This window comes from Filicampus tigris, chromosome 6, assembly GCF_054856515.1.
Source record: "Filicampus tigris isolate MCC_2025a chromosome 6, RoL_Ftig_1.0, whole genome shotgun sequence".
Classification (NCBI taxonomy): domain Eukaryota; kingdom Metazoa; phylum Chordata; class Actinopteri; order Syngnathiformes; family Syngnathidae; genus Filicampus; species Filicampus tigris.
The window spans coordinates 21,152,097-21,167,118 of NC_141222.1; the positions used below are offsets into that span (position 1 = coordinate 21,152,097).

Genomic DNA, 15,022 nt, shown 5'->3' on the forward strand with positions numbered 1-15,022 from the left:
TTTGACGCCCAACTTTTCTGTGTGTGGGAGGAGCGGGGGGTCACGGCTGCACTGACAATACCCCATCGACGCCTCATGCAAGCATGTACAGTATATGTTTGATACATTTTTTTTTAATTTGATATGCTGTACATTTCATTATTTTACATACTGTATGTTATACTCTGATATTATCGTTATTCTCAAGGTTTTAGGTTAATTTTGAGGATGTTAATTGAATCCATCCATCCATTATCTGAAGAATGTATTGTAATTTTGTTATTCGTTTATTTAAAAATACAAAAAAATCAGATAAAAGTAAATAATAAATTATTAGGTACTGGTAGTAATATGATATAATTATTAGAGATTTAAAAAAAAAACCCTACAGATTCATTAGATTTACATTGGACTTAGGTTTTCAGCCTAATGCTATTTAGGACTTAGGTTTTCAGCCTAATGCTATTTGTTGTTTATTATTATTATTGTATACATTCAAGTGCATTATTTTATTAGATTATTCCAACGTTTATTAATTTATGAGTTTGTTAATAAGATTTGATCATTATTTTTTGTAAAGAGTAGTTGGCTGTTATTTTGTAATATGAGCCGTAACTCATGAGAGGTAGGCAATTTTTTAAATATTTTCAATATTCAGTGGATTTACATTGCCTACACTCATGCAACTAAAGTGTCCAACTTGATTTTATTTTCACTATATATGACACATAGTCCTATTAATTGTTTATTATTATTTTATATATTTATTTTGAGTTTCATTATATCATTCCTAGTTTTTTTCTTCTGATCTATGTGTGGAGAAAAGTATTGTTATTTTAGCGTAATAGTATTATTTTTAACAAATTGAAGAAATGTGTTAAATTTGTTACAGCCAGGTTTCTCACGTAACTAGTGTCCAACTTGCTTGATTTTATTTCAACTAAATTGAATCGATCTGTTGTTTATTATTGTTTTAATTCATAGATATTACTAAATATTTGACAATATTACATGTTATATTATGGTTATTGATAACCTGTGTGTTTGAGAAAAAAATACGGCGGATTTGGAATCAGCAGAAAAATTTAATGCAGAAAATGTTACTTGCATCTCTGATTTAAGAAAAGAAAGGCAGTTCAGAAGATGTAGGGATAATAAATATGTGTTGATCGGTGTTATTTGTCATAGCATTTTTACTAATCAAAGAAATATTTTAACTGCATTCTAATCAATATTGTCTGCATTTCATGTCTCATCTAACTCAAGCTTCATTGATTTTTTTTTTTCAACGAAAATAGTACTGTATACTGTACTGAGGAATCATAGGTCATAAATTGAAAGAATCTCTCTTATTTTGTAGTGATAGCTTTTATTTATTCAGACGTTACTCGGATAAACGGTGACGTAATTCCGGTTACAGCCGCGCCAAAATCTAAAACAAAAATGGTCGGCGTTTGTTGTTATATCTTTGACGTTACGTCTTTTCCCCTACTCACTCCCAAAAACTCATGTCACAACAGCTAATATCAAACACTCGTGCAGTTCTTAATATCAATTTTCCTACTGTCAGACTGTCAAGTGGACCGTAACCACTGGTAAGTTATCTTAACAGGCATTTACGGTCAATGTGTGACATAACGGCAACCACAACATAAGGACATAACTTGTGTCAGTAGTTTGGTGCTAAATGTCAAACCTAAAATACAACGTCGCTGTGTTACTGGCCGCTGTTGGTCGTCAAATGTTATTTCAGGGCGCTTTTTTTAATTTTTGGTAATTAAGGTTGCTAATGTGGTCATTGCGACGCACAGTTCTATCTGTTATGAAATGCGCTCTATAAATAAAATTGTATTGTATAATTCCATTTTATATTCAAGTATGACGTCATTCCCAGTTTGACACCGTCAGAGAGAGATTTATTTAACAACGCTGTTTATTATTGCACAGGTAATTTGCTAAATTACCGCAGAGATCCAAAAGGTACACAGAGATATGATGCAGTGCAACACCTTTTAACACAAAAAATGAACATATCTATTTGCCTTTGTTAAAATGTTTTGGTGAATATTTTTTTAAATTTTTATTCTTAGCCTCTGTTTTTGTAGGTAATATTTTTTATGTACTGTATATGTGTGTTTTTAGGAGGACAACTAAATTACCCCCAATGGCAATAAAGTTTGTCTATAGTCTACACAGCCCTGTTTCAATGCCAGGTTTTTATGATATAAAAGGTAAATCATTTCAAAAGATTTTCAACCACTGTGACCTATAACCTGTACAACTCAACTGAAAGAAAAAAAAACATTACACCCTTATTAGAGGGAAATTTAAAAATAAATCAATAAAATGAATGTGGTTGCACAAGTGTGCACACCTTCTTATACTGTAACTGGGGATGTGGCTGTTTCGAAATTAACCAATCACATTCAAACCCATGTTAAATGGGAGTCAGCACACACCTGCCACCATCTAAAGTGTGACTGATTAATCTCAAATACATTTCAGATGCTCTAGTAGGCTTTTTTTTTGCTTTTGAGCAGAAGCCTATATAGGTTTTATGCTAACACTGACTGTGGTTTTGAACCGTTAATAATTCCCTCTTCCTTGACTAAAGCCCCTGTTCCAGCTGAAAAAAGCAGCCCCAAAGCAAGTTGCCGTAAGCACCATGTTTGAAGCTAGGTATGTTAGGTACCTATTCAACTGGACCATAACAAAACACATGTGAAAATGATTTATTGCTCTATATAGCTATCTGTGTAGCGGTCCCTCAACTTAGTGAACAAGTAAGGCATTTTCAGACGGTTCGAAGGTCAATGGCAAGGTAACGCACCGTGGTACCATCAGACAACGTGAAAATTACTTACAACTGAACCCAATATCAGGTCCATTGTCAAGACCATTACGAAATACAAAGCTAATTTTAAGATTCAAGACTTCAGCTTTGTTTCTTCGTTCTGTAGTTGGAATATTCATATATCGAATGAGAACAGCACAGCAATGGATATAAATACAAAAACATAGGTGAGAGTAAAAAAAACAACAACATTTGTCTTTGGTCTGTCATGGACATTATTTTAAGAGTCAGGATTTATGTTTGCAGGTTAAAGTGTCGCTTGTCCCCACCTAGAGTTCCTTCTGGAGATGCGTCGGCAGCGTTCCTAGAGCTGGAGGAATACGCCAGCGAGCATGAAGAAGTGGGGCGAGCGTCTAAAGAAGGTGGAGCAGTTGGCCGAGACCTTCCATCACAATCCCGTGATCCCGCGCTACAAGCCACGGCTTTGGCCGTGCCAGCCTTCCTCTGTCTGGAAACTGTTCCACCGCCAAAGTGTGGCCATCGCCTTTGCTCAGAGCTGCAAGGAGGTACCGGTACTTTATAGAATCAGCCTCTTGGTCTCAGCCGTATTAAACAGGAGGTTTCTATCTTGTCCATTTGTTCCTCAGCCTGTGCATGTCTTTGCATTGGAAAAGGAGAAGGCTCCTCAGGGTCAAAGGATATTCCTGGTGACCAGTTACAATGAACTCTGGCACTACTACAGGTAAAGATGTCCTGCTTATTAGGGCTGGGGAAGAAGTCGAACAACTCGGTTGTGTTGACCACAAAAATTGGTCCACACAAAATGCATGCCTGGAAACTATAATGAATCATTTCAAAACCACATTTATGATGACCGGATCCAATGTTCCGTGTTTCTGCACAGATATTTGTTGTTGATTCCCCAAGTAATCGATGGAATAATTGATAAGATAATTGATTCAAAAAAAATTTGTTAGTGATCGCCCTACTGCATATATAGATGGATCTCAATAAATATGAACATGGTGGAAAGGTTTCTTACAGTAATTCATTTAAAAAATGTGAAACAGGTTTATTATTTAAATTCATTTTTCATTTTTGTTAGCATTAAGCTAAACCAGGGGTTGTCAACCCACGGCTCTGCGGCTCTTTCATCCTTATGTTGCGGCTCTGCGTGGCTTGGACAAATAAATTAGAAGTGTCCGATTGACGTGTATGATATTTCTCTCAAAAACGTCCATCATGTCTTCTTATTAAGTCAACGTTTTTGAATTTTCATTTTCCATTGGAATACAAGTCATGGTTGATTCTTTATTTTTTTTTTTACATTTCGCCCTCAGGACCTACACGCAGTCTTTGATGCACTGCTACGAGGTGATACCAGAGGGCACTGTATGCAAACTGTACTTTGACTTGGAGTTCCACAAGCCCTCCAACAGAGAGGCCGATGGCAAAAAGATGGTGGCCACGTTGATCCAGGTTGGCTATTTCTGAACATATATTTATTATTAAGCGTGTCGGTTAATAATTCTCAGTAAATCAGATTATCGTTGAAGTTTATTCGTTTGAGTAGTTCAATTAAAAAAGTCAAACTCTGATCATGTTTTTATACAGATTTAATAAAAAGGCTGGTTCCTGGCCAATTTCCATTTTAAAAATGAATGATTATGTAATAATGTAATTTGTCGAGATGGTGGATTTGGGGTTTTTGTTAGCTTTGTGCTGTAATCATCAAAATGATAAATAATAAAATCATTAAATATTTTTACTCCCTGTGTTTAATTAATCTACCATATATAATATACTTGTTTCACTTTTTGAATTGAACTACTGAAATTGATGACATTATCATAGTTTTGCCATTTATTGAGATGCACCGACAGTATATGTCGTTTCTTTCCCCCTAATGGGTGGATGGCTTCTTATAGTCTCAGACATTGCTTTTTTCTTCTTTTTCTTTTTTTTTTTTCTTTTTAAAATCTGGAAAATGAACATTTCTTAATCCATACACGCTCACCTGCCACAACATTTTGGCTACCTGTAAAGCGATCCAATACAAGATCTTTATCAACAATTATAAAGATAACAATGCTCAATTTTGAATGTCTGAGTGTTCAGTTTAGTACAGCACATTTGTGTGTTGTGTTTTACATAGAGGTATTTCTAATTTCATATGCAAAAGTGTGTATCACCCATAATTTTTTCAAATGTGTCTTTCTTGGTTGACAGTATGTTTGTCAAAAGCTGAAGAATGTTTATGGGGTCGAATGCTGTACGACAAACATCCTCAGTCTGGACTCCAGCACGGATGACAAGTTCAGTCGTCATCTCATCTTCAATCTCCAAAATGCGGTTTTCAAAGACAACATTCATGTCGGTATGTTGGCCGCAGTACGCTGGCTGTCATCATCGGCTGTATGCGGTATACGTGAAATGATGTTATTGTTGCTTCCAGGTGCCTTCATTCATGCCATTCTTCAACCTGTCCTCGATGGATGCACCGAAGAAGGGTGTGTACTTCAATTTAGTGAAGTTATGTACAAGGGGTCCTTAGTTTTGAACCTTATGTTCCCCACCGTCGGATATCGCCAACCTTGGCTAACATACGTAAAGTCATAATGTCAGTGAATGTATGAAAAATTCTCGGTATGTTGGTGCCATTGTAAAACAAGGACCATTCATTATCATTTGCAGTCATCACAGTGTCCTTTTATAGCAGCAGAAGGCATGCTGAGCCGACAAGTGAAAGTTCACAGGCCAAAAGACAGAAAACTGAAGACACTGACCTCAGCTTCCTACACGTGAAAAACAAGGATGGCCACCATGCTCTGTTTGTTGACCTCGGTAAGACACACCATGTTTTCTCTGTCTCTCTCTGTATAATAATAATATAATAATGTGTGTTTGTTTCTACACATTTAATTCATGCATTTATTGTGCTGCTCTCTCTGGTGTGCGTGCCTTGGCCCCCAGAGGCAGTATAACACACACATACTTATATACATGAAGAAGACTGTCACAACCGCTCGGGAAGCTTCAGTAATATTAGACTTTTTATTTGCTGAGGCTAAATAATATATGCCAGTGAGTACTGTTACATTGTCAATCTACATGGGTTGCTGCACTGTTTGTGTTCAAATATGCATTGCGTAAAGTGTTATAACATTGTGATATAGATGCTAGATTTGTTAGCCTGTCTAAGGCATTTTGCATCGTGCCTTAGCATTAAGCTTAGCAGACTTCCATCAGACGAAGCTTTTTAGAAGAATTTTTTACTTGCTGCTACTTGTTATGAGTTTACTAAACACCATTTTGCCCTTGTTGGAGCATTTTTTTCCCCATGCAATTAAAGAGGAAATCATCCCAAACATATTTTTTTCAAGAATATGTTCCCAGCCGGCCCACACGGCATTCTGATTAATATTGCGTTTCTGGAATATGAGTTTAGAAGCAAAATCCACCTGTTTTTAGCCCTCTATGGGGGTGGCCATTTTGCCACTTCTGTCAACTTGCACAGGGCTCAGATAACGACCAATCACGGCTCAGCTTCAGAAAACAGGTCAGCCGTGATTGGTCGTTACCTGAGCCCTGAGCAGTTGTGATGTCATTTTCAGTCGACAGAAGTGGCAAAATGGCCGCCCCCAGAGAGGGCTAAAAACAGGTGGATTAACTCTTATTCCACAAACGCAATATTTATCAGAATGCCTTGTTTCAACTAGTGGGCTTGCATAGAACATATACTTGAAAAAAAAAAATGTTTGGGTTGACCTCTTTAAAGAAAAAAAAATCAACCAAGCGACTCCTAAGATGGACCACTCTTATGTCAAGGTACTACCGAATGTGTTTTTCTTTCAATGACACCCAACAGGAGTCTACACCAAGAACAGAAATTTCCGTCTTTACAAGTCATCCAAAGTGGGGAAGAATGCTGCCTTCTCCTTGGCGGACGATAACAAGTTCATCGCCAAAGCCACCAAGGGTGTTTCTGCAGAGGAAAGTGTCTTCTTGGCGTCTTTAGTGTGCAACGTGAGGTATGTTGAAATCTATTTACTGTAAACCAAATCAACTGCAACACTCAACGGCCGTTCTTATTGGTATTTGCGATCAGCTTCACAGGCCAGAGAATTCTAACGTGGGAAGTCCCAGACGCTCAGGCGTGTCGGTCCGCGTGTCGGGTTCAGAGCCAGCATGGTTTACCATTTGAACCAGGTGAGGACAAGTGGAGTCATGCTGTGGCGTCACAATATTCGTGTTTCGTTGACCCACAATGGACCATTTTTATTTTGACAGGTTTGCTCTCGGGCTGCCTGACTTCTCCTCACCGAGAAGTGGACGACTTTGTTTTGACGGTGGTGAGGGGAGAGGCCATACAAGGAAGTAAATATGATTCCCCATTTTAATCCTATTCATCATCAGAATACTTGACAATTTTTTTTTTTTTTTCCATCTGTGGCGACTCACAGCTCTGGCATACTTGCTGCTTTTTACTCTTGTGTGACAGTAAAATGTAACAAAGTTTGTACATTGGATTAAGGTTTTATGTAATGATAAATTGACCCTGGAACAGACTAATTCAGTTCCCAAGCACCACCATCATGACTGCCATTACAATTCAGTAGTGTAGTATGAATAAGATGTTCATTAAAAAAGGTGTCATTTATACAAAGGATATTTATTATTATTGCAAGCCATTGTAACATTACAAAGTTTGACACAGTTTGAATATAAGAAAAAAATTCAGCATAATGGTTCAATTAAAATGTATTGGACATAAAAGTTAAATAAAATTGTACCTAGAATAAAAGTTTTGAAACAATTCTTTCACTACTTGAAGGACTTAATTATTGATTTATTTATTTTTTGATGTACCTGTTCCTGTGGTCTATTTTTGTCCTTGCATTGACCATCTATTATCTCGACAGACATCAGACGGTGGAGCTTCTTTGCTACAGAGCAGCTGCTAGTCTATGACATCGCAAAGTACCGTTGGTGTGACAACGTGGGTCGCTTTCACAAAAGCAACAACATCATGTGCGTTTAGTCACTAACGTCCCCGATAACCCGTCTGCCCATGAGAGGCCGCTCTGATTTGTCACTTCTCCGTGTGCAGGATTGTGGTGGATCTCAAGGAGGAAGTGTGGTACCAGAAGTGTCATGATCCCGAGTGCAGGAACTTCAGATCCTCAAGTAGGTTGCATGGCAGTACAGTACACATATTTTTCCGTTTTTAGAAATGAATGAATGCGGCTACCACGATGGCATAATTATTTAATTAATACAATTGTAATCATGTTTCAGGTTACCCATTGCCACAGGAGATCTGCATCAGTTACATCTTGATGCTGGTTAGTAAACGTTCCATTTTTGACATCTGCAAGACATGATTCCAATAGCCATTCATTATTATTCAAGCTGAATTTCAAAATGATGACTGCAATGATAATTCTTGAATTTATACGTCCAAGCATCTGTTTTATGTACAGTGGTACCTCTACTTACGAACGTCTCTTCATACGAAATGTAAAAGTTATGAAACGCCTCAACAGGAAAATATTGCCTCTTGTTACGAAAGAAATTTCAGCATACGAAAGGTAAAAGTATGGGGTGCAACTCGCAGCTCCGGACTTTCCTGAACGCAACATACTCATAGCTGCTCTGCCATTGGCTATTACCGAGCATCTTCCTGGCATCCCATTGGCTAAGAGGGACCTCTACCGTATGTGTCTATGTGTGGAGATAGACAGGGAGATAGATAGATAGATATATGATAGACATGTCTATGCAGCGTCCTCGTCATTCGTCCCTCGGGCCATGAGGTGTTCCCATAGTTTTACGTGAATTAGAAACTAGGAAAAGAAAAAAAGGAGAAAAATCTGTTTTTTTGTCCATACAAACAAAGCAAGAGATAATAGAAAAGTATGAAAAAGGAATGCATTTGGTTGATCTCGTCAAAGAATATGACCGTAATGTATCGACAGTCGCCACGTTATTAAATCAGATCTTTACAAAATGCCAGGCAAAAAGCACTTCTGAGAGAGAACATGGACCAAAGAGGGCAAAAAGCGATGAGGACAGCAATTAAAACGACCATCATTTTTATTCTTTACTCTTATTCTTAGTTTTTTTTCCATTATGCACAACTCTCATTTATTGTGCAGTAATCTAATCGTAACATGTATTTGTTACATCTTTTGATGCATTTTTATGCTTTATAAAACATTTATGTCTGAATATTGGGGGGGCTTGGAACGGATTAGGGTATTTACATGGAAAACGCTTCTCTACTTAGAACATTTTCTACTGAAGAAATTTCTTCCAGAACCAATTTATTTTGTAAGTCGAGGTACCACTGTATTGCATATTCTCACTTGGGTTGCTGGTAGAATTTATAGAATTATAAGTAATTATCATAAATGTCAATTATGAATGTACTATTAATCATTCAAAATCATTGAGAACAGTCAACTATAAAATAGAATTTAATTACTTGCATTATTTTGTTGTTGTATGTAAAGTGCTTTGCTACAGCTGTAGCTGTTGTGAAATGCGCTATATAAATACAATTCTATTGTATTGTGACCCTACTTTTGATTTTTTCGTGATACGACCTGTCATTCGGACGATTGTTTTTGCTTTGACTTATGAGTACAAACTTGAGATAGGAGCACTCTGTGGTGGCAGTTACCGCCGTTCAACTCACTTCACAGTAATTAACAATTGGCAAATAGTGAACCTTTCATTCAAAAATAGGCTTCAAGATGTTTAATGCCACTGTCACTCTTAAATATAAGAGAATTACTTATTTAAATTAAAAATAAATGTTACCTTAATGAGAAATGCCATCCACATGCTAAGTTAGCATCTGTGGCTGTTTTAGAAGCCTTTAAGCAAGGGATATTTGAACTGATGGTTGAATAGCACATCTAGACCGGTAATATAACAATACTCACAGGCATACGTTCTTTATCCTCTATGAAAAACGACCTATAACTGTGTCGGAGTCACAGTAGTAGTAATATTGCAATTAATTGGGATTGCATGATTCAGTCATGATGCTCTGCAAACTGTTTCTCTTTAAATTATTTAAAAATATATATATTCTAAAGGGATTATTTTGCATATGGTAAAAAAAAAAAACATTTTTGGGGGGGTAAATTAATGGTATTTTCATTCATTTCAGTGGGGAATTATGGTTTGAGATGTGTTTTTTGCACGGTCACGGAACAAATTAAACTTGTATCGCAAGGCACCGCTGTACTTCAATTATCAAGAGTTGTCCAAGGGACTACCGGTAAATGTTCATATGAATGCCTGATTACTAGTGTAAGAAATGTCATCTTTTACTTCCCAGAAAATATCACATCATTCTCATATTTTCAGCATTCTGACCGTTCATATTTTGTCCCGTGTTCCCTGACAGGATGAGGAGGACCAGGCCTACGTGATGGACGAGGCAGGCAACATTGAACCCAGCCAAGCACCAAAGCAGCCGGCTCAAAATCATGAATCGGCGGTCTTGTGGGGAGGAGGCACTGAGGATGACCAGGAATTCTCGGACTGCCTCAACGACTTTGAGCTGACCAGCAGCGAAATCTCCGATGAGCTGCTGCTCGGCTGCGTGCAAGATTTCCAGTCGCGGTAGAAGATGACGTGAGTCCAAGAGAAGTTACAGATGCACTTTATTGAAATCTCAAGTCACAATTTTACTCACAACTCGGCACAAAAGTCTTTTATACATTATTATACAAACACAATATGGTTTGAACTGGCAGGGTCTCAATTCCAAATATCACGAGTCACCTTTAAACTGAGTAATGTGACAAAGGCAGGATTAAAAGTGCTGCTTATTTGGTGCTCCCAAGTGAAGTGTTCACATAAACAAACCACACCCCACCTGCGTAAAACTCACCAGGCTACATGGTTGAAAAACGGGGGAATGCAAATATATTCAAACAATATTTAATAATATGATTTTTTTTTTTTTGTTATAGGCACCATTCAAATATTATTCACATGAAATGACTTCGTTTAAATATCCACTCACATGACAAAACTTTTGAGACCTCCAGTTTACACTTGTGCATTAAATAAAACCAACACTTAAATAAAACCACTCGCCTGATTTGGTACCCTGTTGAGGGACGCTTTGTGTTACAAAGAACAACGGTACGCTTTTGAAACTGAGCTCCAACCAACAAAATATGTCCCGATTGTCACTGGCAAACATGTTCCCATTCAATTGTAACCTTCCACTTACATCTGCTTAGACCTTAACGCCAGCATAAAGTTTATCTATCTGCATTCTAAAATGAGTCCGAAGTTCTGCTCGCTTAGCCTTGAGTGTTGGTGTCAGCAGGCCGTTCTGCACAGAGAACATCTCCGAATGTAACGCAATGTCTCTCACCTGGTGGGGGGGGGAGAAAAATGTTAAGGCTATATTGATAAGTCAATTATTTGATTTAAACACAGAGAGGGGATCTTAAATTATACTTAATCCAATATACATTTTGAAATGACCTCTGTTGATGCACAGGTACATCTCAAATTAGGATATCGTGGAAAATGTAATTTTTCACCAGATAATTTTTTCTAGGTGAAATTTGATGGTATAAAGTGCATCCAGAAACTTTTCAGCTTCACTTTTTCCACATTTCGTGATACATCCTGACTCCGAAATGATTTAATTTCATTTGTTCCCCTCGAAATTCCACACACAGCATGCTGACAACCTGAAAAATGTTGCCAATTTTTACTGTTTTTACTTTTTTTTTTTTTTTTTTAATAATTACAGACGTGATTCCTTATTTATTCCTTTTTTTCAACATTACATCTTTCATGGTTTCATAATGGGGTGTTGTGCATAGAATTTTGAGTTGGAAAAAATATTCCTATTTTTTTATATTATAAAAAATAAGACTAAGCAAAATGTGGAAAGGGTCCAGTGCTATGAATACTGCCTGGATTCATTGGTGATTTAATAAACCGGAATATTTGATGATTTATGTTATTTTTTATTTTGATGATTACAGATTACAATTAATAACCTACAATTCTGAAGAAATTAGAATAAACATTACATCAGAAACATACAAGTATTTGCAATGCAGGAATTGTCCTTCTGAAACATTTTTTCCCGGTTTAATAAGTCTGTATGAAATAGCTACGTTTTTTTAATTGAACTATTGAAATACATTTCTACCTTAAAATTCTTGATTACCAAAACAATCAACAACTGAAAATTGCACAGATCACCTGTTCAAAAGACTTGAGTCCAGCTTCTTTGCCCAGCCTCTGGATGTCCTCCAAAATGGCATTCTTAACGTCCTGCCAGCAATCACGGCAAACGTTAGCGTGCGCAGAAAGTGGGGTGGAGTGTTTTGGGTATTGTGTCGGCAAAATAACATTTATATGAAGTCTGTTGTCAAAATAAACTCACATTGCTCTTGCACAACTCCAAATAGGAGCCACTGATGCCTTGTCTCTTGATCCAAATGGGTAAAAAGTCAGGATCAGGCACCACGATCGCCACCAAGCACGCCTTTCCAAATACAACAAGATCAAGTCAACATAACAAATTGTGTTTGTTTTGTTTCGGAAGAATGAAGAACCACTCGCCTGTAAGCTGTCACCGTGCACGAATATCTGCGCCACCGGGTCACTGCGCGTGTAAATGTTCTCGATTTTCTCCGGGGCGATGTATTCTCCTTGAGCCAGCTTGAAGATGTGCTTCTTCCTGTCGATGATCTTCAGAGTGCCGTTCTGGCAGAAATGAAGTAAGACGCTATTATGAAAGGGAACCTTCGTCATCCTCCTCCTTCCATGCGGACATCTCAAAAGTCCTGCGCTTACTGGAAGCCATTTGCCAATGTCCCCCGTGCGGAGCCATCCGTCTTTGTCGATGGCCTCCGCCGTTTTCTCGGGGTCTCCCAGGTATCCCAGGAAGACATTTGGTCCTTTGACACAAACCTAACAACGGATTAGAGGAGGACAGCATTTTAACGTTGATTAGCAGTCACAACATTACACAAGCCCGAGAGAGCATCAAAAACGCGACATTATACTCACAGTTTGATTTAGAAGGCCTGCCGCACCTTAACAATAACCTTGAAAAAAACTCAGTGAGCCAAATAGTCTTCTGACACTAGTTAGCATGCATGTTGCTCAATATTAGTATTGTGGCTGAAAGGTTACGCAAGTATTCTGTCCCACGTACATTTTACTAAAGTGGCGAGCTAGCCAGGAGGTTTTAGCGCAATATTTAACACATATTGATTAATAACGTTCAGTGCCACTTAATTTGATTTGCAAAAATAAATGTTTTTGATGAAATTTGGGTTAGAATACAAAATGCTGTGTCTAAAAGGAGGCAAATTAAGTTAGTGTATTTTTGAAGCGGTATGGTAAAATCTTTCCAAAAGTAAATCTAGCGAGGACAAGCCTTATAGAATATGGCTATAGAACATCGCTGGATGGATACATGTTTTAAAAAAAAAAAAAAAAAAATCAATCTGATTCAAAAACTCAGTAGAAAGTGTTTTGAAGTTGCACAAATTGAAATTCAACCGCCGTTAAGAATGGATTGTGTTGACTTCTAACCTCTCCTTCGTTGTTGGCTGCAAAGTAGTTCATGTCTGCCACATCTACCAGTTTGATGCCGCTGCAGGGCAGAGGAGGTCCGACGTGACCTAGAAATAGTATAAAATACACACTACTATTACTTGCCTCTAGAACCGATCATGTTCATTGCCCTGGACGGGGGGGGATTCTCAATAGGTAGTTACCAGCTGTCCAGTCACCAGGCATCGACATGGTGCATCCTGCTGTGCATTCTGTCTGGCCATAGCCTTCATAAAACTGAGGAAAAATGAGAGTGTCACTGACAATAATAGGAAATTGAAGAGGTGCTGTTGTTATGCGTATCACCTGACACCCCAGTGCAACTCGTAGGAAAGTGAGTACGGAGGGTGACACGGGCGCAGCTCCTGTAAGCATCAGCCGCACACGTCCACCCAGGCTCGCCTGCCAAAGGACGTGAATGTCAGAAACACTAAACCTCACACTTGTGCCATGCCTACGTGTCATGTGACTTGACTTATCACTCAATTTAGCAATAATAAACGTTCGAGGATTTTTTATTTTCAGTAAATTAAACCATTTTGGTCAAACTCTTGTTTATATCCGGTGTAATTCCTTTGTCGACCACTAGGTGGCAGCACACCTGTTTAGGTTGGGGCGTAAATTTAAACAGGAAAAAAAACCAGGAAGTACTTGTATTGCATTTCAGCACGGCCTACATTTTTGTAGAAAATTGTCATCTGCTGTCATCCTGTGTTTTAGAATGTACATCTTTGGACATGATTAATGATGTATATTGTGACATGATGAGTTTGATCGTTTGGAAGAAACGGGATTGTTTACTGTAAACACATTGAGGGATCGGTACAATATATTTGTGTTATCTATTGCTTTTGCTCCCAGTATATTATGTGTTTGTATTACTATAGATACATAATAATTGTGTTTAAGGCATTGAAAAAAAAAAGTTTTGTAAATGCTATAAAAACATGTCTACACAGCATTTAAATAGACTATTTCTATATTGGGGGTTTCACTTATGATCTGGAACGTAACCACCAAATTGAAGTGGGTCGCTACTGTATTTTGCCTTTTACCTGTACTTTTTTGAAGATAAGCTTATCCCATATACTGTCCCTCCTGACCACGCCGCTATTCAGCTCCGAAAGCTTCCTCCGGAAAGCCAAATCGAGCATCCATCTTTTTAGCGGCGTGTTGGCTTGGCTAAATATCTGCAAAGAGGAAACGTTTTTGCGTAAGAGCTTCTATTGCAAGTGTCCGGTCCGATTAAAAACAAAACACAAGAAAATCCGAAACGTGGACTGACCTTATCAAACATGCGGTTTAGGAGACGTGGCACCACGGGGAAAAACGTCGGCCGCAGTTCTTTCAGGTCGTCCATCAAGAGCCGAATGTCGCCTTGGAAGAATCCGATACGAGCACCTTGAATGAGGATGACGCCCTGATGGAGCAAGTTTAAAGCGGTTAGCTTCATCCAGACAGGTGTCATACGTTGCTCTTGAAGTGATTCGAGAGTTAAGTGTAGGAAAAAGCAGTCAAGCACAATTGTGAAGGTTTTTGGCTAGTAGTATGACCTTAGTGGGTAACTTAAAAAATTCCAGCATACAGTCCGAATCTTAAGAATCCAAACCAGTGAATATTAGCGTTAATAAA

At 38.0% G+C, this 15,022-nt stretch overlaps 2 protein-coding genes across 15 annotated transcripts in view; one reads left to right on the forward strand and one right to left on the reverse strand.

Annotated features, from left to right (window-relative positions):
- The first annotated feature begins 1,385 nt into the window (after window positions 1-1,385).
- The window catches only part of primpol (primase and polymerase (DNA-directed)), a 36,389-nt gene continuing 22,752 nt past the window's right edge, over window positions 1,386-15,022 (forward strand). For 3 of the 8 annotated variants that reach the window (XR_015087322.1, XM_086034738.1, XM_086034737.1), the window contains exons 1-14: window positions 1,386-1,574; window positions 3,080-3,339; window positions 3,421-3,515; window positions 4,114-4,252; window positions 5,003-5,150; window positions 5,229-5,283; window positions 5,490-5,617; window positions 6,642-6,804; window positions 6,882-6,982; window positions 7,064-7,150; window positions 7,696-7,804; window positions 7,884-7,960; window positions 8,072-8,118; window positions 10,194-10,423. Coding sequence is in view for 7 of the 8 variants with exons in the window: in XM_086034738.1 (XP_085890864.1) it covers window positions 3,166-3,339; window positions 3,421-3,515; window positions 4,114-4,252; window positions 5,003-5,150; window positions 5,229-5,283; window positions 5,490-5,617; window positions 6,642-6,804; window positions 6,882-6,982; window positions 7,064-7,150; window positions 7,696-7,804; window positions 7,884-7,960; window positions 8,072-8,118; window positions 10,194-10,415 (1,545 nt within the window). In the remaining variant the exon portion in view is untranslated. Of the gene's footprint in view, window positions 1,575-2,121; window positions 2,211-2,939; window positions 3,001-3,079; window positions 3,340-3,420; window positions 3,516-4,113; window positions 4,253-5,002; window positions 5,151-5,228; window positions 5,284-5,489; window positions 5,618-6,641; window positions 6,805-6,881; window positions 6,983-7,063; window positions 7,151-7,695; window positions 7,805-7,883; window positions 7,961-8,071; window positions 8,119-10,193; window positions 15,015-15,022 lie in introns of those variants that run through there. The other 5 variants (XM_086034739.1, XM_086034736.1, XM_086034740.1 and 2 more) reach the window with 5 other exon arrangements.
- Window positions 10,436-15,022, reverse strand: part of acsl1a (acyl-CoA synthetase long chain family member 1a) — a 45,602-nt gene continuing 41,015 nt past the window's right edge. For all 7 annotated transcript variants that reach the window (XM_086034731.1, XM_086034730.1, XM_086034735.1 and 4 more), the window contains 10 exons: window positions 14,676-14,810; window positions 14,446-14,580; window positions 13,697-13,792; window positions 13,555-13,627; window positions 13,370-13,458; window positions 12,623-12,739; window positions 12,389-12,532; window positions 12,210-12,311; window positions 12,026-12,097; window positions 10,436-11,177 (listed from right to left, as the gene is read on the reverse strand). In XM_086034731.1, the coding sequence (XP_085890857.1) occupies window positions 11,037-11,177; window positions 12,026-12,097; window positions 12,210-12,311; window positions 12,389-12,532; window positions 12,623-12,739; window positions 13,370-13,458; window positions 13,555-13,627; window positions 13,697-13,792; window positions 14,446-14,580; window positions 14,676-14,810 (1,104 nt within the window). In that variant the 3' untranslated portion in view covers window positions 10,436-11,036. The remainder of the gene's footprint in view (window positions 11,178-12,025; window positions 12,098-12,209; window positions 12,312-12,388; window positions 12,533-12,622; window positions 12,740-13,369; window positions 13,459-13,554; window positions 13,628-13,696; window positions 13,793-14,445; window positions 14,581-14,675; window positions 14,811-15,022) is intronic.